Source organism: Coenobita brevimanus, chromosome 27, assembly GCF_032717465.1.
Source record: "Coenobita brevimanus isolate Jiangsu-jjx chromosome 27, ASM3271746v2, whole genome shotgun sequence".
NCBI lineage: Eukaryota > Metazoa > Arthropoda > Malacostraca > Decapoda > Coenobitidae > Coenobita > Coenobita brevimanus.
The window spans coordinates 1,834,163-1,860,000 of NC_136980.1; the positions used below are offsets into that span (position 1 = coordinate 1,834,163).

At 42.2% G+C, this 25,838-nt stretch overlaps 1 protein-coding gene across 1 annotated transcript in view; it reads left to right on the forward strand.

Moving 5' to 3' along the window:
* Positions 1-11,233: 11,233 nt before the first annotated feature.
* The window catches only part of LOC145394385 (uncharacterized), a 57,705-nt gene continuing 43,100 nt past the window's right edge, over positions 11,234-25,838 (forward strand). The window contains exon 1 of the mRNA XM_080268257.1: positions 11,234-11,567. Within this exon, the coding sequence (XP_080124383.1) occupies positions 11,234-11,567 (334 nt within the window). The remainder of the gene's footprint in view (positions 11,568-25,838) is intronic.

Here is a 25,838-nt window from a genome sequence, read left to right on the forward strand (position 1 = left end):
TGCATAAGTAACGTACATTGATCATACACACACACACACACACACACACACACACACACACACACACACCTCATCCACATACAGACCTATATTACGTCTCCGTCCACACCTAAACAATAAAAATAATAATAATAATAATGATAACAGTAGTAGTAGTAGTAGTAGTAGTTGCTGTTGTAGTAATATAAAAATAATAACTGAAATAATAATGCTAAAAATAAAAATAACAAAAATCATTATCATTACAACAACAATAATAACACCAACAGCAACATAACAACGTCCAAGTCGGGCCGAAACAGCTCAGCCCTCAAAATTCAATGTTTCCTTAGCACTTTCCAATGAGCTACTGATGCACGTTCCTCTTCCTTCGTTCAATGTATATACTGAAGGCAAAACATTTACCTTTTTCTTCACCGTCCACCTGAAACAATATGAAATGAACTTTAGAATTTGTGAAAGGCTGTAGACATGGTAAAAGAGACACAGATATATTTTTAGATAGATAGATAGATGGATAGACTGATAGATACATAGATATAGATTAGATACACACGGACAGGCACAAACACAGATAGATATACACACAAATTGACTCAATATATATGCATAGATAGATATGAGAGAGAGAGAGAGAGAGAGAGAGAGAGAGAGAGAGAGAGAGAGAGAGAGAGAGAGAATCTGTGTATGTATTATGTATCTATCTGACCTATTTGTCCATATCTATCTACCAACCTATCTATCTATCTATCTACCTCTCTTTCTGTCTACCTACCTACACTCCAACCTATCTATCTATCTATCTATCTCTTGTACCTAATCCTATCAGCTAATTAGCCTTACCTTTCATCCTTTCACCTGCAGTTGCATTCACCTTAGTCTCTCTCGCTCTCTCTCTCTACTTCTACCCTACCATGGCCAAACCTAACCAGCTCTGTCGCACCATCTCTCCTTACTCATCCATCCATCTATCCACCTATCTATCTATCTATCTCCAGCCCAGCTCCCCTCTCTCTCATAAAGATTCGCTCATTTCACCACCCATCGCCACCCCTACACTTTTCATTATTAATATTTTTCATTTTTCAAAACCATATATTTTTCCCATTTCACTTCGCTCGCATACCAAAACATTTAGCACCACGTTCCAATCTGCTTCGTCTCCATTTGTTTTTTTTTTTCGTTTTTTTTTTTTGTGTGTGTTTTTTTTTAGATGGCTTTATAGTGCAAATGTATATGTGTTTATGTTTTTTTTTTTTTTACTCTGGATTTTGGAAGGGTGGGCGAATGATGAAGAGAGTATGTAAATGTGTGTGTGTGTGTGTGTGTGTGTGTGTTACAGATACTTGCATTAAGACCAGTGCTGTGTATATATGTACGTGAATGCATGATTGTGTGTCTGTGTGTGCGTGTGTAAGTTTTATAGATACTTGCATTAAGACCAGTGCATATATATATATATATATATATATATATATATATATATATATATATATATGTAAGTGAATGCATGATTCTGTGTATGTACTGTACTGTATGTATGTATGTGTGTGTGTGTGTGTGTGTGTGTGCGTGTACACTCCCTAGCATCTCTTCCTTCACATTTGCATATAGGACGAGAATTCTCACCCGTAAGTTATTTATGCAAACGACACCGATAAAAAATAAATAAATAAATAACAGTAAAATATTTATGCACAGAACGGAAAATTAAGCAACAACCCCTTCCCTACGAGTACCTATTTTATATTAGTAAAGAAAGACGATTTTATTCAGCTGATGGGCTAATTTTTGGGGGGTAAGGGGGTTTATGGGATTTTTTGTATTCCTTGTAGCTCCCTAACACCTTCCCCTAAGCGATTTATTTTGCTTATTTCGTATTCCTTGAAGCTCCGTAACACCTTCCCCTAAGCGATTTATTTTGCTTATTTCGTATTCCTTGAAGCTCCGTAACACCTTCCCCTTAGCGATTAATTTTGCTTATTTCGTATTCCTTGAAGCTCCCTAACACCTTTCCCTGAGCGATTTATTCTGCCTATCTTTTTTTATACATGGAAGAAGGAACCCAAGGCCTGTCCTGTTACATAAATCCTTCAAACGTCGCCCTTCTCTGAACCAATGTAAAAAGGATATTAACCAGCCATAAAAATAAATCGTTAAGGAAGAGGTGTTTGGGGAGCCTCCTACCTGAAGAAAATAGGGCCCCTTGACTACCTGATGTCCTTCCTACTGAGAAAAATCGTCTGGTGGTTACAAGCATAAGTCAATCCATACTCTTTTCATTCTAACTTGACCTAAAATTGCCATCTCTCCATCTTGAATGCTAAGTTGTAACAATAGATTAACACTAGAAAATTATCTCTGTATCTATCTATCTATCTGTCTGTCTATCTACCTACCTATCTATCTATAATCAGACGCCTTAATCCGGTGAGGGGTGGCCACAAACAAATCGCCTCCGTGTCGCCCTCCCCCCGCTATTTCGCTGCCCTCCCCCCAGCTCACACCCCCTCTCTCATATATCTCTCCACACCATCCCTCCTCTCAATTCAAGCATTAGATTACCACTAGAACATAATGCTAGTCACGAAGAAGTGTGGTGGAAAGGAGTATTGACATTAAATTAGAAGAAATAAGCTACAAATGGAAAAAAATCTGAGCCAAGTTAAGCTGACATGACTATAGTAACGACGAGCTATGAAAAGAATTGTTAGAGCCATAGTAATGCATTTATTGTTTGTTTGTTTATTTATTTACTTGTTTGTTTTGCCACTGATCTACGTGAAATAAGCAGCAAGAGGACGCAAATCTAGACCACATTAAGGTATTATAATAATAATAATAATAGTAGTAGTAGTAGTAGTAGTAGTAGTAGTAGTAGTAGTGAAAGGACGCAAATCTAGACCACGTTAAGGTATAATAATAATAATAATAATAATAATAATACCAATAATAATAATAATAGTTTAGTTGTAGTAGTAGCAGCAATAGTAGTAGCAGTAGTAATAGTAGTAGCAGTGGTAGTAATAACAGTAATAACAATAAGTACAATAATAATGGTAATAACAACAACAATAATAATAATAATAATAATAATAATAATAATAATAGTAATAATAATAATAATAATAATAAAACGTGACGTCACCGAGCGAAGGGGATTCATGATGACCGTGACCTCTTCAGTACGAGGATGTTCAATGAGATGAATAATAAAATCCTCTCTCTCCCTCTCTCTCTCTCACACACACACACACACACACACACACTATGCACTTACACAATTGCTTTTTAGTTATCAATTCTATTACTGCGTGTGTGTGTGTGTGTGTGTGTGTGTGTGTGTGTGTGTGTGTGTGTGTGTGCGTGCGCGCAAGCATATCCAAACGTACACATCATTGCTCATGTACAACTGATACTGTGTACAAACAATAATTCCTTTACACTTTCATTACATCTAATCACATTCTCCAACTTGGCCTAATATTCTCATCTCTAAAGCCATAATCTTAGCGTATGTCCAGGATACAGCGCTAGTCACGAAGAAGTGCTATGGAGAGGAGCCGTAGCACCGTCTTCTCCCCGCCGCTGAGGTTAAACAGGCTGCCAAGGGACGTGAATCTGGGCCAAGTTAAGGTGAAAGGAGTATAGTTATGATTCTGAGATGAAGCGAGGACCATGATGCTTGAACAATGTGTGTGTGTGTGTGTGTGTCATTTAACATACTGATTGACTGATTGACTGGGTGCTTGCTTGACTGACTGACTGGTTGTTTGCTTGCTTGCTTGACTGACTGACTGGTTGCTTGCTTGACTGACTGATTGATTGGTTACATGCTTGACTGACTGGTTGCTTGCATGACTGATTGATTGACTGACTGGGTGCTTGCTTGCCTGACTGATTGACTGCTTGCTTGACTGATTGACTGGTTGTTTGCTTGACTGAATGACTGGTTGCTTGCTTGCTTGCTTGACTGACTGACAGGTTGCTTCCTTACTTGCTTGCTTCACTGACTGGTTGCTTGCTTGATTGATTGTGATAGTTTACCCTCGTTCTAACTTTCCATTTGTTTAGATCGTTCCAGACATAAACAAGCAAACAGATAGATAGATAGATAGATAGATAGATAGACTGATAGACAGACAAATAGACAGAAGGACGAAGACGACGACAATGATAATTATGATGATGATGACAATGAAGTTGATGATGATAATACTGATAATGATAATAGTGATAATGATGATGATAATGATGGTAATGATGATAATAGTGATAATGATGATGATAATGAAGATAATGATAATGATGATGCTAAAGGACCACTGATAGCAGCCGTTCAATCCAACATGTACGTGTGTGTGTAACCACTTCCCTGTGTACCAGCGTCCGTGTGTACGTGTGTGTATGTAAATCTGCGTGTGGATGTCCGGGTGACAGAACGAGCCTAATTTTTATTCGTCAGTGTCTGTGTACTTATGTGCGTAGCTGTTAGTGTGTGTGTGTGTGTGTGTGTGTGTGTGTGTGTGTGTGTGTGTGTGTGTGTGTGAGAGAGAGAGAGAGAGAGAGAGACAGACAGACAGACAGACAGACAGACAGACACACACACACACACACACACACACACAGGTACACACAAATACACAAACACGTACATAGAAGCCCAGGTACATACACAACCAAATAATGTTTAGTGCATAAAGTACACACACACACACACACACGCACGCACGCACGCGCACACACACACACACACATTCAATATTCTGCCATCTTTATTCACAGACCAATCTAATACTGTCCAATCACCATAAGCGATAGATAGATAAAAAATAGATAAAAGTAGATAAATACACACTGCAAATAGATAATGATAGAGACGTAGATAGATATTCAGAAGTCACTGATAGATGTATATGGTTAAAATAGACATACCAAATATTTAGATAGATAGATATAGGTAGATTGAAGCTACAAATGAGGAGAGAGGACAGATTGCGGAAGGTACATTATGAAAAGGATGAAGATAGATAGATAGATAGATAGATAGATAGAGAGAGAGAGAGAGAGAGGTGAGTGACGGGTTATGTCAAATCAGGTGTGTGGCTTCCCCCCCCCCTCTCTCTCTCTCACACACACACACAAACAATTTCTTAATCGTACTTAGCCAGGGGAAAGGTGAGAGAGAGAGAGAGAGAGAGAGAGAGAGAGAGTAAAAAAATAAATCAGTAAAAAATCAAAAAAAGAAAAAGAAAAGTAATAAGAACAAGAGGGAAACATTTCAAGACAAATTAATTGCTTTTCTTTCTTTCTTTCTTTTCTCTCTCTCTTTTTTTTTCTCTCTTATTAAGCATGATGTGGATTTGCTTTTGATGTGCTGAATGTGACTTTTTTCTTTAATGAGAGAGAGAGAGAGAGAGAGAGAGAGAGAGAGAGAGAGAGAGAGAGAGAGAGTCGTGAAGGCGGTTTTTCTATATTTCTCCTGTGCTCTCTCTCTCTCTCTCTCCCCTACAGTTTCATATACTCCTCTTACCTCTTTTTACTAGGATCACGACTCTCTCTCTCTCTCTCTCTCTCACCTGACATTATACCTTTTAATTATTCTTCTCTCATAATTATCTCATTTTTTTTCTCCTAATTTACTGCCTTTTTATTTATGCTAATTTTTCTTTATTTTCGGCTTCTTCCTTTACCTCTTTCTCTCTTCTTCCTTCTCTTCTGTCTCTTCCTCTTCTTTCTCCTCACTCTCCCTTGTTCCTTCCTCCTTCTCTCCTACATACAAGCTTTCTCTTCTGTTCCTGCCTTCCCTCCCTCCACCTCCTCTTTTCCCTCTCTCTCCTTCTTTCACCCTCTTTCTTCTTCTCCTTTTCTCTTCCTTCCCCCACCTTCTCTTCCACTCTTTCTCTCCCTCCTCTTCTCCTTCTTTCACCCTCCCTCTCCTCTCTTCCTTTCTTCACTTCCTCTCCCTCCTCTCCTACGTCCACCCTCCTTCTTCTCCTCACTTTCCCTCCTCTTCCTCCTTCCCCTCTCTTCCTTTCTTCATCCTCCTCTCCCACTCTTTCTCTCCCTCCTTCTCTTCTACGTTCACCCTGCTTTTCCTCACTTTCCCTTCCTCTTCCTCCCTCCCCTCCTCTCTTCCTCGTCCTATTTCTCTCTCCCTACTTCCTCCTCTATTTAAATACAAGGTGGTCTGCACATAACGCTTCATTATTAATTCGTCTATCTATCTTTCTATCTATTTATTGCCAGACGCCTTAATCCCGTAAGGGGTGACCACAAACAAATCGCCTCTATGTCGCCCTGTCCCCTGCCATTCCAGTGCCCTCCCCCCAGCTCACACCACCCTTCACTCATAAACCTCTCCACTCCATCTCATCCTTGGCCTACCCCTCCCTTCCCCCTCACATCACATACACTCGCTTCGTTAGTCTCCCGCTCTCCGTCCTATCCACATGGCCAAACCACCTCTATGTATTTTTCCTAACACTTTCTACCACATCCACACCACAACTCTCCTTCACTTCCTCATTTGTCAGTCTGTCTCTCCATGTGACTCCACAGGCTCCTCTCAAATAACTCATTTCCACTGCTCTCACTCTTGATTTGTGTCCTTCCAACAAGGTCCAAGCTTCACTTCCACAAGTTAGAGCTGGTATCACTATCATGCAGCGACTTTTTTGCTTTCATTCTCACTTTCCTGTCTCTTATCACTGCATTCAAAGAACCAGCAACCTTTCTTCCTTGTTGTACCCTCTCAAGCACTTCATCCTCCAAACTTCCTTACACATCACACTACCCAAGTACTTAACACACTCATAGTTTCCTCTTCCTCATCCAACCTCACTGTAAATTCAGCGACTTCACTTCTCTCGAGGACCGTAACTTTACTCTTCCCTACAATCACTTTTAGATTCCGTTTCTTCCACACTTTCCCAAACTCATTCACAAAGCCTTACAGCTCCCCTTCGTCTTCACTTATCAACACAGTATCATCTGCAAACAACAGTACAGGGAGTTTCCAAACGCTGTCCTCTCTCAGAACTAAGACCGCTCCAACATCCACTGCCCTACCTTGTACCTCTTTTATACCCCCATCCATATACAGACTGAACAACCATGGTGGTATTTTACGTGTTGCAGGTACGGCTTGGTCTGCTGGTGTGGGCGTGGCAGTGGGAGTTGGAAATGAATAAGTGATGCAGGATAAACACTGATAACGCTGACTGAGCTGTACCCGTACCATATGAGAATTCGCCTGATGGAGGAGGAGGAGGAGGAGGAGGAGGAGGAGAAGAAAAGAAGAAGAAGAGGAGGAGGAGGGGAGAAAGATGATGATGATGATGATGATGATGATGATGATGATGATGATGAGGAGGAGGAGGAGGAGGGGAGAAAGATGATGATGATGATGATGATGAGGAGGAGGAGGAGGAGAAGGAGGAGGAGGAAGAAGAAAAAGAGGATGAGAAGAAAGAGCGGTATATATTTGCAGAGAAAAAAAGGTCCATTTCCCCCTACAACGGGAGCGCAGGAGAGGGACGCCTTCACGTGGTGGCACTGAAATAACGCGGCGGCCCCAGTGCCTGGTTAAACACGCATCCCTCAACCCCCTCCCTATCCCCGGAAAGGAGGACGGTGGACTGGAGAAGGGACCACCACGCGAAGGTCTATTAGAGTCTACCAGCAAGAATACACCAAGACAATACGAAATAAAAGATGGAAATTAAAAAAAAAAAAAGGAATGAAATATGTGAAACTAAAAAAGAAAAAAAAACCGAAATTACTGACGAAATAAAAGAAGATAGACACTAAAAAAGGAAAGAAAGAAATTACTGACGAATTAAAAGATAGAAATTAAAAAGGAAAAAAAGAAAAAGAAATTACTGACAAAAGACAGAAACTAAAAAAAAGAAAAAAAAATAAATTACTGACGAAAAAAAAAGACAACAACCAAAAAGGAAAAAGAAATTACTGACGAAATAAGACAAACTGAAAAAAAAACAAAACAACTGAAAAAACTAATGGACTTTTCGATTAAAAAAAAAAAAAATGATGGAGACTCTCTGAAACACCAATACATTGAGAAACAGACGATGAAACAATGAAACTTCGAAAACAGAAAACATGATAAAAAAAAAACAAAATAAAACTGACGAGGAAACTGGTGCTGCAAAAACCCCTTCCATAAGATTTCCCTATGAGAAAAATCGTCTGTCAGGAGTAAAAAAAAAATCTATAGCAAACGAACTGAAAAAGAAAAAGGGGGTCTTTCCAAAAACCTGTCCGTGCGAGATTTTCCCTAGTCTTAAATAAATAAATAAATAATTAAATAAATGATAAATTGTCTGGCTAGTAATAAGAATGTATGGAAAAATGTCTGCCCTGAAGACTAATGGCACGTTCTTTACAAATATTGAAAATTTGGATAAACACAGAGAGAGAGAGAGAGAGAGAGAGAGAGAGAGAGAGAGAGAGAGAGAGAGAGGCACTGAAAGTAAAAATATCAGTTACCGAAAGAGTTGGAGTAAGAGAAGAGAAAGGGAAGGAAGAGGAGAAGGAAGGAAGGAAGGAAGGAAGGGGAGAAGGAAGGAAGGAAGGAAGGGGAGAAGGAAGGAAGGAAGGAAGGAAGGAGACAGAAGCTACAAAAAAAAGGGATAGCAGACGGAGAAGAAGAGAGGAGGGAAAAAGAAGAATGGACAGAAGAAAAGAGGAGAAGGAGAGGAATAAGAAAGGGAGGAAAGGATATAAGAATGGAGAAGAGGGAGGAAAAAGGGTGTAGGAAAAAGATGAGGGAATGGAGGAGAGAAGGATGGAGAGAGTGAGGGAAAGAGGAGGGGGGAAAAAGGGAGGGGAAAGGGGGGATAGGAGACTGACTGAGATGGAAAGAAGGAAAGGAGAGAAAAAGACGAGGGAATGAAGGAAAGAAGAGAAGGACAGGAGGGATGGCGAATGGGTAGGATGGATGGAGGAAGAGGGGGACCTGGAAGAAAGAAGCAGGATGGAGAGGAGCAGGAGGAGGGAGGGAGGGAGGGATGGAGGGAAGCCGGCTCTCCTCACAAGCTCAATTTTCCATTCAGAAATCAAAGAGTGAAGTCAAAAATCATGGTAAATATTTAATGTCTTTCTTTTTCCTGAAGGGGAGGAGGAGGAGGGGGAGGGGCCGGGGGAGGGACTAGGTGGAGGGAGGAGAGGTGGTGTGTGTGTGTGTATGTGTGCGTGTGTGTGTATGTGCGTGTGTGCGTTGTGGGCGTGGTTTGAGGTGTGTAGCGGTGAGCTGATTGGCCCACACGCGGTTACCACGGTTGCCACATACTCCCAGCCTCTCTCTCTCTCTCTCTCTCTCTCTCTCTCTCTCTCTCTCTCATTTTTAGCGCTTCCTAGTTTTATATATATATGTATTTCATTTTTTTATCTTTATTCCTCCATATACATTTTTACATATACAAACATACATATACATACCTGTGTATTTCTTCAAACATATATTTTGAAAAACAAATATTTTTTTTTTAGTTCCTAGATTTTTGTATGTATGAATTTGTATTTTTATTTTGAATTCTCAGTTTTTTATTTTTGCTTTTGGGGGTCCCTGATTTTTTTTTTTTACATTTTCACCCTCAGTAATTGAGCAAGAGAGAGGGGGAAACTCTTCTTTCTTATTTCCTCTCTCTCTCTCTCAATTTCATCCTTTCTTCCCCGCGCCTCTTCCTATCCTCCCCCCCCTCTCTCTCTACATCATCCTTTCTTCCACCCGTGTCCCTATCCTCCTACGTATCCACTTTCTCTCTCTCTCTCTCTCTCTGGCTGCTCCTCTTCGCGCGACGTCCGCAAAATAAAACAGCAGATACATTTCTTAGACACACTGGAGAGAGGGAGAGAGAGGAGGGAGAGATGGAGGAGGAGGACAGGGGGGGGGGTGCGTTCTGGGCGCTGTGACGCGACGTGTGGAAACTCAGGCTCCGGGTGGGCGGTAATGATAGAGTCAATCGAGTCTCCGGGCGGCGTGCGAAGGCGGGGAAAAGGCGGGGAAAAATCCAGATCCATTTTTTTCCCCATCCAGCGTTTATTCCTGGGGTATTTATTTCCCATCCCATCCCCATCCCTATCCCACCGCGGCCTGGGATGGTGTGGGAGGGACTGGGGAGGGTAGGGGATAGGGGTGGAGGGGATAGGGGGGATAGGGGCGGGGGTAGGAGGTGAAAAATCGCCGGCGTGGTGGTGGTGGTGGCTGCGTGTAGGTGTTCGGACGAGGTTTGGGTTCACCGCGCGGTTGCCCGTCGGGGTGGCAGCTTCCCTCACCCCCCTCCCCACCCCTCACCCCTCCCCTATCCCCTCACACACCCCCTCTCACCCCTCACACCAACCAGTCAGTCATCCTCACCCCGCCAAGCCGCCCGGACCTGTCACACTTACCACTCACTCACTCACTCACTCACGCACTCTCTGGTTGCGTGTGCGTGCGTGTGTGCGTGTTCTTCTTTTAACACTCGCACCCAGGCCTCTGTGTATGTGTGTGTGGCGCCATCATTGCGGTTTTGGATTTTGCGTGCAGTGGAGTGGGTCAAGTGGCACACGCAAAACCAGGCAAATCCACACGGTGTCAGTGTGTGGAGGTCAGGTGTGTGGAGCTGGGCAGGTGTGTGTGTCAGGTGTGTTGTGTTCTGTGCTGCACTGAGAAGGCCAGCACGCCACGCCACCACAAACAAACACTGTCCCAGACTAACACGACACGCAACACCCGTCGCCGTCACAATCCCGGTGCCTATCTCATTGTGAACAGTGTGTGGTGTGCGGGTACACCTCGGCTGTGGCGGTACAGCTGGTGCAGGACTGTAGCGGTGCCGGGATACCAGGCAACCCGCACCGCCTTGACCTGTGCCGCTCCGCAGCCGCAACCTTACCTGCAGCCTCCGCCGCGCCCCGGGCATCCTGCCGGCGGCCGCGGCAGGCGTGAGGTCTGACGGCGGGTGCAACACCTCAACTGCGGTCGGCGGCGGTCAGCGTGGTATGTGATCGGGCCGCAGCGGGTGCGTGGCCGCAGCCTCGGGCGTCGCAGGCGCTGGGCGGGAGGGCTGCGCCTGGTGGGTGGCCGCGTGCGGGTGCGGGCGGTGTGGGTGTTAGTGTTGGTGGCGGCAGCGGCGGGCACTTGGGCAGGGGGCTGGTGTGTGGTGGCAGCGGGCGGGGTACCGCCGCCGTGGCTCCCCATGCCGGCGCCGGCGACCCGCGCGGCCTGATGACGGTGGCGTGGGGCACCGCTGGCGATATGGCGACGGAGGTGGGCGGCCTGGGCGGGCTGGGCGGCGGCACTGAGCACCCCGGCGAGCTGATCAAGACGGGCGCCCCCAACATCCTGTGCACGGCGCTGCCCTCACACTGGCGCTCCAACAAGTCCCTGCCCATGTCGTTCAAGGTGGTGGCGCTGGACGACGTGAAGGACGGCACCATCGTCACCATCAGGGCAGGCAACGACGAGAACTTCTGCGGCGAGCTGAGGAACAACTCCGCCGTCATGAAGAACCAGGTGGCAAAATTCAACGATCTGCGCTTCGTCGGCAGGTCCGGCAGAGGTAGGTACAGGGGGCAGTGTTGTGTGGTACAGTGATGGAAGACGGCGTGGTGGTGGCAGACATTAGTGATGGCACACGGAATACATCACTGGTGTCAGAGCAGTAATGGGAGGTAACAGTGGTGGCAGGCAGCACGGTGTGTGGGGTGGAAAAGTAACTGGTTAGGCAGTGGCACAGTGCGTGGTGGAGGTATTAACACAGCCTACGGTGCTGGCACGCCAGTAGTACATGGCACAGTTATGGAGGGTTGTGACAGGGGAAACACAGTAACGTTGGCGGTACAGTGACGCACGGCTGCAGTAGCGCAGAGCTGAGGTGTGGCGGCACAGTAATTGAATAGTATCATGCGGTACATTAGCGATGGTAGAGCAGGGGATGCTATGGCACAGTGACGTGGGGTGATTGCAGAGGTGATGCAGTGAAAACAGTGAAATACTACTATACCCACGGCACAGTAAATGTAAACTGATGAGGAACTGGGAGGGATGGGGGGGTAAAAGTAACTGTCAGAGCAAAATATGACTGAGTGTGACTGTCAGAGCGGGATAGCGTGACTGGAATAAAGTGCGAGAGTGACAGGCAGAGCAGTGAGAGTGAGTGGTTGTATATACACACTGAAGCCTGGCAGTGGAGTGGTAATTGGGGCAGCCAGCAGGTAAGTGGTGGGAAGGGAAGGGAGGAGTAGTGAGAGCGCGGGCAGGGAGTAACTGGGAGCAACGAAGGGAGAGGGAGCGACTGTTTGAGCGGAAAGGGAGAGAGCTGGGTATGAAACAGGGAGGGAGCGAGAGGCTGGGATTGAGGGAGGAACTGACAGGGAGGGAATGACTGGTATAGAGGGAGGGAGTGACCGGGACGAGGAAGGGAGGAATGACTGGTAAAAAGAGAGGGAATGACTAGTGGGGAGGGATGGAGAGAAGGGGGAGTGACTGGTATAAAGGAGGGAGTGACTGGAAGGAAGGGAGGGCGGAAGGGGGTGATTGGAAGGGAGAGCGGGAGAGAGTGACTGGAAGGAAGGGAGGGAATGACTGGAAGGAAAGGAAGGGAGGGAGGGAGTGACTGGAAGGGAGAGCGGGAGCGAGTGACTGGAAGGGAGGGAGGGCAGGAGTGACTGGAAAGAAGGGAGAAGAGGTGGTAACTGCTTAGAACAAGGCGGGAGGGAGTCACATATAAAGGAGGGGAGGGAAAGACTAATGGCAAAGCGCCTCGCGGTTCCCAGCCCATAATATCAAAACAACAGAAAATGAAAAAAATAAATAAAAAATAAAAACTTCCCCACACATCCAACACTCTGGAATTCCGACAAGTTTAGGGAAAAGATGGCCTAGTACAGCAGAAAGAGAGAGAGTATTGATTGCTAGGAAGAAAGTGACTGGGTGATACGGAAAGCTAACCAAAAGTGACTGTCAGAGTGAGAAGAGTGACTGTGATTAACTGTGGATGCGAGAATGAGGGTGACTGGCAGAGTGGAGGGCATTGAGAAAGGGTGAAAGGGAGAGAAAAGGGGGGAAAAAGGGTGAATACTTAATCTGGATCAAAGAGGGGACACCAAAGAGGAACAGAATGACTGCTTGAGTGACCGGGAGACTAAGAGTGACTGATAGAGTGGATGAAATCGAGAAGGCGTGACTTTTAGATCGGGGAAAGGCGAGAAAGAGTGAATATATAACCATGGAGAAAGAGAGAGAGAGAGAGAGAATATCAAAGAGGAATAGAATGACTGCAAGAGTGACTGGCAGAGTGAGTGATATGACAGTGGGACGGGAGGGGGGGTATGAGTCAGAGGGGGGAGGAAGTGACTATAAGGATGGAAATGGGGAAGAAGGGAATCAACAGAGCCTGAAGTGAGTTGATGTGACTGTCGGGTGGAAAGGGGACGAGTAATAACTGACTGTCAGAGAAGGAGATGAATGAGAAACTGAGAATAACTGTGAGGAATGGAAAAGAGCAGTGAGAGAGAGAGAGAGAGAGAGTACAGATTAACCCCAGCCTCTTCTACACAAACTTCATCAAACTGGACTGAGGTAGACAGAGAGACAGACAGACGGGGGGAGACGGGGAGAGATATGGGGGCTAGTGGTCCCGTTGCACCTTTCACGTAGCGAATTATTTTATGATCCTCCTTCACCCCTATACGTAATTTTCGGATGAAATAAATTACGCTTCGTATTTCGGGTGGCACTGCAGCCTGGTGACAAATTTCCCTAAGCGATTTATTTTGACTATTACACCTTGATTTGATGCTGTATAAGGACATGAGTATAAAAACGGCGTGATATGCAAAAAATAAATCGCTAAGGAAGAGCTGTTAAGTACCGTACGCCGATTAGAATACTGTCCTAATCACCACCACCGGAAAGTGATTTATGATGGATTTTCTAGCACTAAATATGAGAGAGAGAGAGTTCTAACCCCCCCCCCGCCGTCGGTTAAGGAAGCTCCGTAACACCTCTTCCTCAGCGATTTATTTTTGCTTATTACACATTTCCTGTCCAGTTATATAAATCCTTCAAACATCGCCGTACAAAGGGATATTAACCAGTCGTATCCAAAAAATAAAAACAAATCGCTAAGGGAGAGGTATTAGGGAGCATCCGTATCCGACGAGAAATTACTATACTCCACTCACTTCAAACTGGCCAGAAATTGACAATGCTGAGGGTAAGGCAATAAATTTAAGACAAGTGTAAGATGCTAGTCACGAAGAAGTGCAACAGGAAGGACGTAGAAAGCCACAATATCGCCCTCTTCTGCCGCTGAGCTACGTGAAATAAGCCGCAAAAAGGACGAAAATTTTTGTCAAGTTAAAGTGGACGAACTGTAGCTTTCCGTACAATTTGTTTTCTTTCCTTTTTATTAGGACGATAAAGATTTACAATAATGTCTAAATTTTCTTCTCATTCCCACCTTACGATTCTGCACACCTGGAGCGAGACTTCCGGTGACGTAGGTGCTAATTGGAGGTGTTCTAATCTTCGTTTGCGATAATTCTCCGGTTTAGCGATAACACGAATGGCGACAACACGACTAGCGATAACACAAAGAATAACACGACTAGCGATAACACAAAGAATAACACGACTAGCGATAACACAAAGAATAACACGACTAGCGATAACACAAAGAATAACGCGAATAACGATTACATGAATGGCGATAACACGAATAGCGATAACACGAACGGCGATAACACGAATATACTTATCGTTATGGCGTTGAATATTTTAGAGAAACACAATATTAAGATTTTTTTTCTTTAACACAAGGAAGAAGGAACCAAAGGCCATAAGCCCGCAAGAATGTTCCCCCCCCCAAAAAAAAAGCCAAATTCAAGGCCCGTCCATACAAAATTACACACACACACACACACACACACACGGGGAATATCGGTATACAGTATTTTCCTGCACCCACATACATCTAATACTCTCCCTTCCATTATTTAAGTATGATAATGTTCCCTTGTATATTATTAAAGTATTCTGTATATTATATAAGGAAGGATAATATTTTCGTGTATAATATTTAAAAAAACACGGGTAATACTCCTGCTATTGGGTATTTATTCTTCTGTATATTTATTGAAACATAGTAATATTCTCCCGTCTATTATTTAAAGCAATATTCTCCCGTCTATTATTCAAAGTAATATTTTTCTTTATATTACTGTACTTAAGCAAGGTATATATGTTATTACCTTCACTCCGAAAATAATAATAATAATAATAATAAAAATGAGAAATTGTAGCAGTAGTAGTAGTAATGATGATGATAATAATGATGATGATTATGATGATGATGATAATAATAATAACAATAATAATAATAATAATAATAATAATAATTTCCTTGCTACCTCCAGACTCTTTCTTTCAGTCAAGGGATGAGCCTCGCAGTGAAGGGGTTAATGAAGGCCATATATATTTTGTTTTAATACAAGGAAGAAGGAACCCAAGGCCAGAAACGCGCAAAATCGTTCCCTCCTAACCCCTCCAGTCCGAAAAAAATAATAATAATAATGAAAAAAATCGTCTAGCGGGGCCGAGAAAACATTATTAGAGGGAAGAAATAAAAAATAAATACAAAAGTTAAAAAGGTAAAGTAAGAAAAGGAAAAAACTAAGCCGTATCATCTCGAGAAAACCCGTATCGTCTCTTCCTAAGCGATTTATTTAAGTCCGTATGCTCTCTCACTTAGGAAAATTTGTAACGTCACCTCCTCAGCGATTTATTTAAGATCGTATTCTCTCTCCCCCTTAGGAAAATCCGTAACGTCGCTTCCTAAGAGATTTATTTAAGACGGTTTTCTCTCTCACTTAGGAAAATACGTAACGCCACTTCCTCAGCGATTTATTTAAGACTGTATTCTCTCCCACTTGGGAAAATTCGTAACGTCTCTTCCTAAGCGATTTATTTAACCGTATTCTCTCTCACTCTGGAAAATTCACTTATTCGTAATGCCTCTTCCTCAGCGATTTATTTAAGACGGTACTCTCCCTCACTTATGAAAATTCTTGACGCCTCTTCCATATCGATTTACTTTGTCTAATAAAAAAAAAAAAAAAATAAGGCCTTATCCTCTTTCACTTAGGAAAATCCGTAACGCCACCTCCTTAGCGACTTATTTTCTCTAATCAACTTTAGCTTTTTAGCGGCGAATTTATATGGATCTGTTTTATTATTATTATTATTATTAATACTATCATTACTATCACTACTACTACTCTTTTTATTATCATTATTATTATTATTATTATTATTATTATCATTTCTCCTAAAGGCAAACAATTTTTTACCGCATTCAAGAAAAACCAAAGGCACCAAAAAAAGTATATTATAAAAAAACAAACAATAAAAATTTCAATAAAAAGTTCTAGATGCGAAAAAAAAAAAAAGCTTATGACAGACGATTTTTATTTTATTTATTTCATTTTATTTATTTTTATTCTCCTAAATAAAATCCACTCGCTCTCTACTCCCCCCTTCAGTACGAGTCATTTTTATATCATTATTGCTTTCCAGACGATTTTCTTCAGCGTAAAGGAAGGGGATTTTTATGGCACAAGGGGCTTAGATCCAACCCTCCTTAACCCCTTCATTGCTAAACCGTTCTCCTATCTCCAGACGGTTTTCTGAAATTTAAGGGAGGGCTGCTCTCCTCTCCAGACGATTTTCTTCAGCGTAAAGGAAGGGAATTTTTATGGCACAAGGGGCTTAGATCCAACCCTCCTTAACCCCTTCATTGCTAAACCGTCCTCCTATCTCCAGACGGTTTTCTGTAATTTAAGGGAAGGCTGCTCTCCTCTCCAGACGATTTTCTTCAGCGTAAAGGAAGGGAATTTTTATGGCACAAGGGGCTTAGATCCAACCCTCCTTAACCTCTTCATTGCTAAACCGTCCTCCTATCCAGACGGTTTTCTGAAATTTAAGAGAAGGCCGCTCTCCTTTCCAGACGATTTTATTCTGCGTACACGGGGATTTTTAGGGCACAAGGGGCTTAGATTCAACCCTCACTAACCCCTTCATTACTAAACCGTCCTCCTATCTCCAGACGGTTTCCCCTAACTTACAGAAGGTCGCTCTCCTCTCCAGACGATTTTATTCAGCATAGAGGGGGATTTTTAAAGTAGAAAGGGCTTAGATTCAACCCTCACCAACCCCTTCATTACTAAACCGTCCTCCTATTTCCAGACGGTTTTCTGTAAGGTAAGGGAAGGCCACTCTCCTCTCCAGACGATTTTATTCAGCAGACGGGGATTTTTAAAGTAGAAAGGGCTTAGATTCAACCCTCACCAACCCCTTCATTACTAAACCGTCCTCCTATCTCCAGACGGTTTTCTCTGACTTACAGAAGGCCGCTATCCTCTCTTGACCATTTCCTTCAGCATTAAGGGGGATTTTATGGCACAAGGGGCTTAGACTCAACCCACATTAACCCCTTCATTATTAAACCGTTCTCCTATCCCCAGACGGTTTTCTGTAATTTAAGGGAAGGCCGCTCTCCTCTCCAGACGATTTTATTCAGCGTACAAGGGGATTTTCATGGCATAAGGGGCTTAGATTAAACCCTCACTAACCCCTTCGCTACTAAACCGTCCTCCTATCCCCAGACGGTTTTCTCTAACCTACAGAAGGCCGCTCTCCTCTCCAGACGATTTTATTCAGCATGAAGGTGGATTTTTATGGCACAAGGGGCTTACATCCAACCCTCCTTAACCCCTTCACTACTAAACCGTCCTCCTATCAGCAGACGGTTTTCTCTAGCTTACAGAAGGCCGCTCTCCCATCTCAGACGTTTTTTTCTGATTTTCGGGAAGGGTTTTCGAACGGGAGGGGTTAGTTACAGCCCCACTAACCCCTCCACTCCTATGCTGAGGAAAATCGTCTGGGTGAAGCAAAAACACAACAAAAAAATCACGTCCTTGTACTGAAGCGGTTAAAGTGTCTGGAAATTCTTAGGCGAGGCAGGCAAAATAAATCGCTCAGGAGGAGGTGTTAAGGGAGAAAATACAGTTCATGGTTCTAATCAAGGCAAGATGTCTGGAAAATATTAAAACTGTAAGGCCTGACATACAAAATAAATCGCTCAGGAGGAGGTGTTAGGGCAGACGACAATACAGTTAATTAAGATCAGATGTAAAGGAAAATATTAAAGTTCTGAGGCGACATGAAAAAAAAATAAATAAATAAATAAATCGCTCAGGAGAAGGTGTCAGGGCAGACGACAATACAGATCATGGTTCTAATCAAGGTCTCGAGGAAAATAATATATCCGGAAATTCTCAGGTGTGACAGGCAAAATAAATCGATCAGGAGGAGGAGTTACGACAATACAGTTCATAGTTCTCAGAAAAATAGAGAAGAGAATATTATACAGGGGAATACTATGGCGTGACTGGCAAACTAAATCGCTCAGACGGAGGTTTTACGGTGTATGGAAACAAGAATATAGCCCTAGCGAATTTTACACCAGGAAATGCTCATGCGTGACAAAATATAAATCGCTAAGGAAGAGGTGTTACGGTCTATGCAAACAATGAAGGTAGGATACAGAAGAGTATATTAATTAACATATCAGTATTACACCTTACTGTAGTATATAAAAATATAAAAATAAATCGCTGCTGAGGATATGTTACGGTCTATGGAAACGCTAATACAGTATATGGTCCCAAGTAAAATACGGAAGAGAATACTGCACCAGGGAATACTATAGGCAAAATAAATCGCTCATAAGGAGGTGTTAAGGTCTAGGCATACGAAAATATTACACCTTAATGAAATATTCTCTTTTATTGTAGATGTATAACAAGATATACATATTTTTTCAGAACCATAAATAATTTTCAAGACCAATAATGAAACACGACATTCAAGACTGATAATTATACACGATATTAAAAAGTCTCTGTCTATCTACCGGTGTTCTATTGCCAGACGCGTTAATCCCGTAAGGGGTGGCCACAATCAAATCGCCTCCATGTCGCCCTGTCCCCCGCCATTTCACTGCCCCGCTTCCAGCTCACACCCCGCTCTCATATAGACCTCTCCATTCCATCCCTCCACCTCATCCTTGGCCTTCCCCTCCCTCTCCCCCCCTCCACCTCACTCACACTCTCCTAGCCGGTCTCCCATATGCTTCTCCACTCCATCCCCTCATCGCATCCTCAGTCTCCCCCTCCCTCTCTCATATATTAAAAAGTTGTTCCTTTAAATCATGGCCGGGTTTCAGAATATTTCGATCACTCTGTACTGGCTGAACGAAGACTAGCCTATTGTATGTGCACTAACCGAACACTTATGGGTACTCTGCCATCACTTTTTGGGGCGACTGTACCAGCAATAAAATAAATAAATAAATAAATAAATAAATAAAATAAAAATCAATAAGGGAGCTGACTGACCGAACACTTCTGGGTACTCTGCCATCACTTCTTGAGGCGACTGTACCAGCAATAAAATAAATAAATAAATAATCAATAAAGTGGTTCATATTTAGACTGTTCACTTTAAATAAATAAAAGGTAAATTACAGGAAAGTTTGTAATAAATAAAAATAATAAAATCAATAAATGGGGTGATAATTAAACTGTTCACTTTACATAAATACAAGATAAAATTAGAGGAAAGTTTGTAATCTGCAATAAATAAAATAAAAGAAAAATCAATAAAGGAGTAGGCCTATTAGACTCTGTTAACTTTAAATAAATAAAGAAAAAATTGCAGGGAAGTTTGTTATCATAAATCATATTCTGTTCACCTTAACCAGGCGAAAAATTGCCATCTCTCCATCTCCAACGTTGAGATGGAGGAACAGACATGCACTAGATTATGGTGCTTAGTCACGAAGAAGTGCTGATGATGAGTGTTTTCTTAATGCCACTGAGCTCCGGGAAATAGGCAACAAAAGGACGAAGATCTGCGCCAAGTTACATATAAACTGACTTTAGGTACGGATAAAAGCAGACGACTTTATTGAAGAAAAAAAAAGAAGGTAAAAGGCTATATTAATTACCCCTGTGGCAGAATAAAGAGGAAAAAGAGGAAATGGAAAAAGAAAAAGAAAATGAAAGAAATAGGGGGGAAAAAATGAAAGAAAAGGAAAAAGGGAGACAAAAGAAAATGAAAGAAAAAGGAAAGACAAAAGATAGAAAAAGAAACAGGAGGAAAGGCAAAAGAAAAAAAGGAAAAGAAAGAAAGGAAAAAGAAGACGGGGAAAAACAGTAAGAAAATGAAAAAGTCAAAGAGAAAAGAACGAAAAACGATACGTAAATAAAGTAAAGAAATAAAGAAGCAAAACATCAGTCCTCTGCCCCAGCTCCCTCCAGACGATTTTAGACAGATGAAGAAAATCCACCGGAAATAAAAGGTGACGCATGGAAAAAAAAAAAAAAAACCGCCATTAAAATCACCTCTACAGATAATAAAGGGAGATAATGTCAAGATCTGCGTTATTATATTTCCCCACCGGCATGAAAATGACGCAAGATCCGTCCTTATTGACCCTCTTGTGGTAAAGCCTACTCCAGCAATTTATTCCCATTTTTAGCAATATATTTCCAAGTTTTGCGGCTTATTCCATTTGTATCCACTTATTCCATTTTATCCATCTTCCATTTTTTCCCATTTATTCAATTTATATATATTCTGTTTTTCCATTTATTCAGTTTTTATCCGCTTTTTCTAATATATCAATTTATTCCACTGATTCCATTTAATCCATTTTTTATCGACTTATGCAAGCTGTGTGGTAATGAAAAAGAAATTAATAATGTCTAAGAGAATACTATGTTATTTCTGGATATGATGTCGTTATTCAATGTGAAATAAATAGCACACAAGAAAATGTGACGGTACACGCAAATATTTCCCTGTATGTTATTTAAGTTATTTATGTATGAGAAAATACTTATCTATACGGTGATATTCTCCTTTATGTTATTTACGGGTATTATGTTGTTATTTGAAGTGAAATAAATAGCACACAAGACAATGTTAAGGTATGTTATTAAGGTGAACTCTGTCTTACGCTACTCCTTTTACTCTAACTTGGCCTAAAATTGCCATCTCTCCATCTTGGTGCCGAGTTGTAACAAGGGACTAACACCAGAATATGAAGCTAGTCACGAAGAAGTGCTATGGAGAGGACGTAGTCACACCATCATTTATTCTGCCACTGAGCCACGCAGAATCTGAAGCTAGTCACGAAGAAGTGCTATGGAAAGGGCGTAGAGCCATAGCATTATCTTATTCTGCCACTGAGCTACGTAAAATATGAAGTTAGTCACGAAGAAGTGCTATAATGAGGACGTAGAGCCACTGCATTATTTTACTGCCACTGAGCTTTGTTGAACAGGACGCTAGTCACGAAGAAGTGCTGTGGGATGAAAGCAACGCCACAGCATTATCTTACTCTGTCGGTGAGCTTCGTAGAAGATGAAGCTAGTCACGAAGAAGTGCTACGGAAAGGGCGCAGAGCTATAGCCTTATTTTATTCTGTCTCTATGCATCGTAAAACAAACTCCAAAAGGACGAAAATCTGAGCCAGGTTAAGGTGAAAAGAGTATATTTAATAGCATAAAAAATACATTATAAAATATTGGTTTACGTTAATATTCCCTTCATTACTTTTCTACAGTATGCCGATATTACGTGTTTCATTCAAGCTTTATTCGCCTTAGGTAGCGTCCACACTAGATGCAAGCCGACGGTGTAAATTTTGCCTCATTGTAAGCACTTAACTTAGGTTTGCGTCCACACCAAATGCGTGCTGGCGCGGGTGTAAATTCTGCGTCATTGTAAGCACTTAACTTAGGGCGCGACCACACCAGATGCATGCCGACGGAGATGTAAATTTTGCGTCATTGTAAGCCCTTACGCGCCTGCATGCTTTTGGTGCGGACGGGTCCTTAGGCGAGTGTTTCTGAATTGGGGGCCACAGTCTATCGCAAATTGACTCCAACCGCATGAGCAGAGCAAGAAGTATATTCGTGTCCCCAGAGCGAAGGGGTGTGGTTAGATATACATTGTAATAATCTATTAACTTGAGTATGGTTTTATCTATCGCTCTATCTATCGCATGTTTAATTGGCACTATGGGAAAGTGATAGTGGTTGTGGTAGTTGCGGTAATGGTGGTGGTAGCGGTAGTTGTGGTGTTGTGGCGGTAGTTGTGGTAGTGGTGATGGTGGCGGTAGCTGTGGTGGTAGTGGTGGCTGACGAAAGAGAGGGGACGAGGGGAGAGACGGAGAGATGGGGGAGAGAAAAGGGGGACAGGAGGGGAAGGAGAAAGAGGGAGGGAGGAAGGGAGAGGAGGGAGGAGACGGATTAGGGAGGGAAAAGGGGAGGAAGAGAGGGTGAGGAAAGAAGGGAAGAATGGCGAGGGAGGGAAAGAAAGATGGCGGATGGAGGGAAGGGGAGAGAGAGAGAGAGACAGAGAGAGAATGGAGGGGAAGGAGGGAGGGATACGGGGAGGAAAGGAGGACAGGAGGGAGAGATTTTTATTTACATGCGCTTTTTTTATCGAATAATAATAATAATAATAAAAATAATAATAATAATAATAATAATAATAATAATAATAATAATAATGTAAATTAACTTGATATGACAACCTTAGAAAACACGCTCTCTCTCTCTCTCTCTCTCTCTCTCTCTCTCAGGAAGGCTCTCCAGTGCTTAACACCTGCACTACGGCTACTTATCCTACCCCTGCTAATTCCAGACGATTTTTCTCTGATACTGAAGGGAGGGAGGGGTTGAACCGGGGCCTTACCTAACCCCTCCACCTCAAACCGTCTGCCCTAAGCTAGAGAAAACCGTCTGAAGGGAAGGAAAAGGGATACAGGCGCTAGGTGTGAAGGGGTTTGGGGTTTTGTAGAAGGCTCTATGTAACCCACCTCAAAGAAAAAGAAAGAAAGAAAGAAAGAAAGAAAAATCAGCTGAGTAAAATCGTCTGGGGTTTTAATAAGGAAAAAACGAAATTATATGGAACGACTTGGCGCCTGATATACCACGTGTGATTAATGGAAGAACAACCATGAACTGAGAAAATGTTAATGAAGAACAGAAAATATTAACGAAGAACAGGAAATATTAACGAAGAACAATGAAGAACAGAAAATATTAACGAAGAACAATGAAGAACAGAAAATATTAACGAAGAACAATGAAGAACAGAAATATTAACGAAGAACAAGATATTAAAGAAGAACAAAATACTATCGAACAGAAATTATTAACGAAGAACAGATGATATTAACGAAGAACACAATATATTAATGAAAAACAAAATATTAACGAAAGAACAAAATATTAACGAAGAACAATGAAGAACAGAAAATATTAACGAAGATATAGTGAAGAACAATGAACAGAAAATATCAACGAAGAACAATGAAGAACAGAAAATATTAACGAAGAACAACGAACAACAGGAAATATTAACGAAGAACAATGAAGAACAAAAAATATTAACGAAGAAAAACGAAGAACAATGAAGAACATAAAGAAAATATTAACGAAGATTTTCAGAGAGAGAGAGAGAGAGAGAGAGAGAGAGAGAGAGAAATTAAAGAAAGTAAGTCTCCAAGGAAGGGAGGGGGAGAGAGAGAGAGGATTTGGAGGAAGAAGGGAGTTGAGGGAGGAAAGTAGGGTAGTTGTGTGTGTGTGTGTGTGTGTGTGTGTGTGTGTGTGTGTGTGTGTGTGTGTGTGTGTGTGTCTGTGGAGGTAGGGAGGGAGGGAGAATCTGAAGGGAGGAAATGGACGGAGGGAGGGAGGGAATAAAGGGAGAATAGAGGGAGAAATTGGGAAGCCGAGAGAGAGAGAGAGAGAGAGAGAGGGAGGTGACAACTTGGATGGTAGAGTTTAGTGGTTAATATAGTGGGCAGTTGAGGTCTCTCTCTCTCTCTCTCTCTCGCACACACACATACACACACACACACACACACTCTCTCTCTCTCTCTCTCTCACACACACACACCACGAAGTCAATCTCAATTATTTTATTTTCAACCTCTCTTTAAGTAAAATCTCTCTCTCTCTCTCTCTCTCTCTCTCTCTCTCTCTCTCTCTCTCCCAAATCAGTCTCAGTAATTTTGTCTTTTCAACCTTTCTCATTAATCATTCTCTCTCTCTCTCTCTCTCTCTCTCTCTCAGGGTTTAGTGGTTAATGTAGTGGACAGTTGCGGTGGCCGGCAAGAGGGGGGGGGTCCTAGCTCCCCTGCCCCCCCTGTCTATGCCCCCTCTTCTTCCCTCCATCCCCCTTTCTCCCTTCCTGGATACGCCTCCCTTCCCTTGTCTCTCCCTGTCTTCCTCTCTATGTTCTCCCTTTCTGTCTGTTTGTCTGAATTCGCTGTCTTTAATCTCTCTCTCTCTCTCTCTCTCACACACACACACACACATGCTTTTTCCTTGTCTCTCTCTTGTCTCCGATTTCTTTTCATTGGTCTGTCTGTCTGTCTGTCTCTCTCTCGCATCACACACACACACACACTCTCTCACAAACACACACACACCTTCCCATCTCTCTCTCTCTCTCTCTCTCTCTCTCCCATCATCTCACACTCCACTCCTCTCCCTCTCAATCTCTTCAACCCCCTCTTTTATCCACTCAATCCCTCTTCACCCCCCCTCTCTCTCTCCCCCTACTCCCTCCCCCTCTCAACAGCCCTTCACACATTCCCTCTCCCTATTCATCCATTTCTCCCTCTTCCGTCTATACTTCCGTCCCTTTCAGATTTCCGTCACTGCCTGTTCCCTTTCCGCTGTCTATCTATCTATCTATATCTATCTACCTATCTGTTTATCTATCCACTATTTTGTCTGTCTTCCATACCATCCTTTTTCTAGTTTATCTTTCCTATTTTGCATCTCTCTCTCTCTCTCTCTCTCTCTCTCTCTCTCTCTCAATTCGTTGTCTTTAATGTCTGTCTCTCTCGTCTATTTCATTTTTTTTTCTTTTACCTATCTTGTTTACGATTCTCTCTCTCTCTCTCTCTCTCTCTCTCTCTCTCTCTCTCTCTCTCTCTCTCTCCGAAGTTTTTCACCTACTTTCGTCCCCACTCATATCGCTGAACATCACTCACATTCATAGGCCTTCGCTCGCATCCAAGGAATTTATATTAATATTAACTCAAACACTTAAAAACACCTGATAGAGAATAAAACACCTGGTGGGGAGTGATGGAGTGTTTGGATGATGATGATGATAATAATAATAATAATAAAACTACAGCATTTATTATTATTATTATTAGTAGTAGTAGTAGTATTAGTAGTGGTAGTAGTAGTGGTAGTGGTGGTAGTAGTAGTAGTAGTAGTAATCATAATAATAATAATAATAATAATAATAATAATTATAATTAGTAGTAGTAGCAGTAGTAATAGTAGTAGTAATAGTAGTAGTAATAATAATAATAATAATAATAATAATAATAATAATAATGTTTTTAGACCTTTAATGTGTTACGTGTTTACATATTCTTTTTAAATATTAACATTTTCAATATTTTATTTTAAATTCGTATTCCTACCAGACATATTTATTCAGCTGAGACCTCGTACTGAAGGGGTTAAGGGACATGCTATTACCTTCTCTCTCTCTCTCTTCCATACCTCATCTTGTTCTCTGCCTCATTCCCCTTTTACTCTCCCTCTCTCTCTCTCTCTCGCCAGATCATTTTATTCAGCGTAGGAGATAGGTCTGGTGGCGATGGGGTTAAGCTACCAACATTCCAACCACCATTTACCGCAACCAACATTCCAACCACCATTTA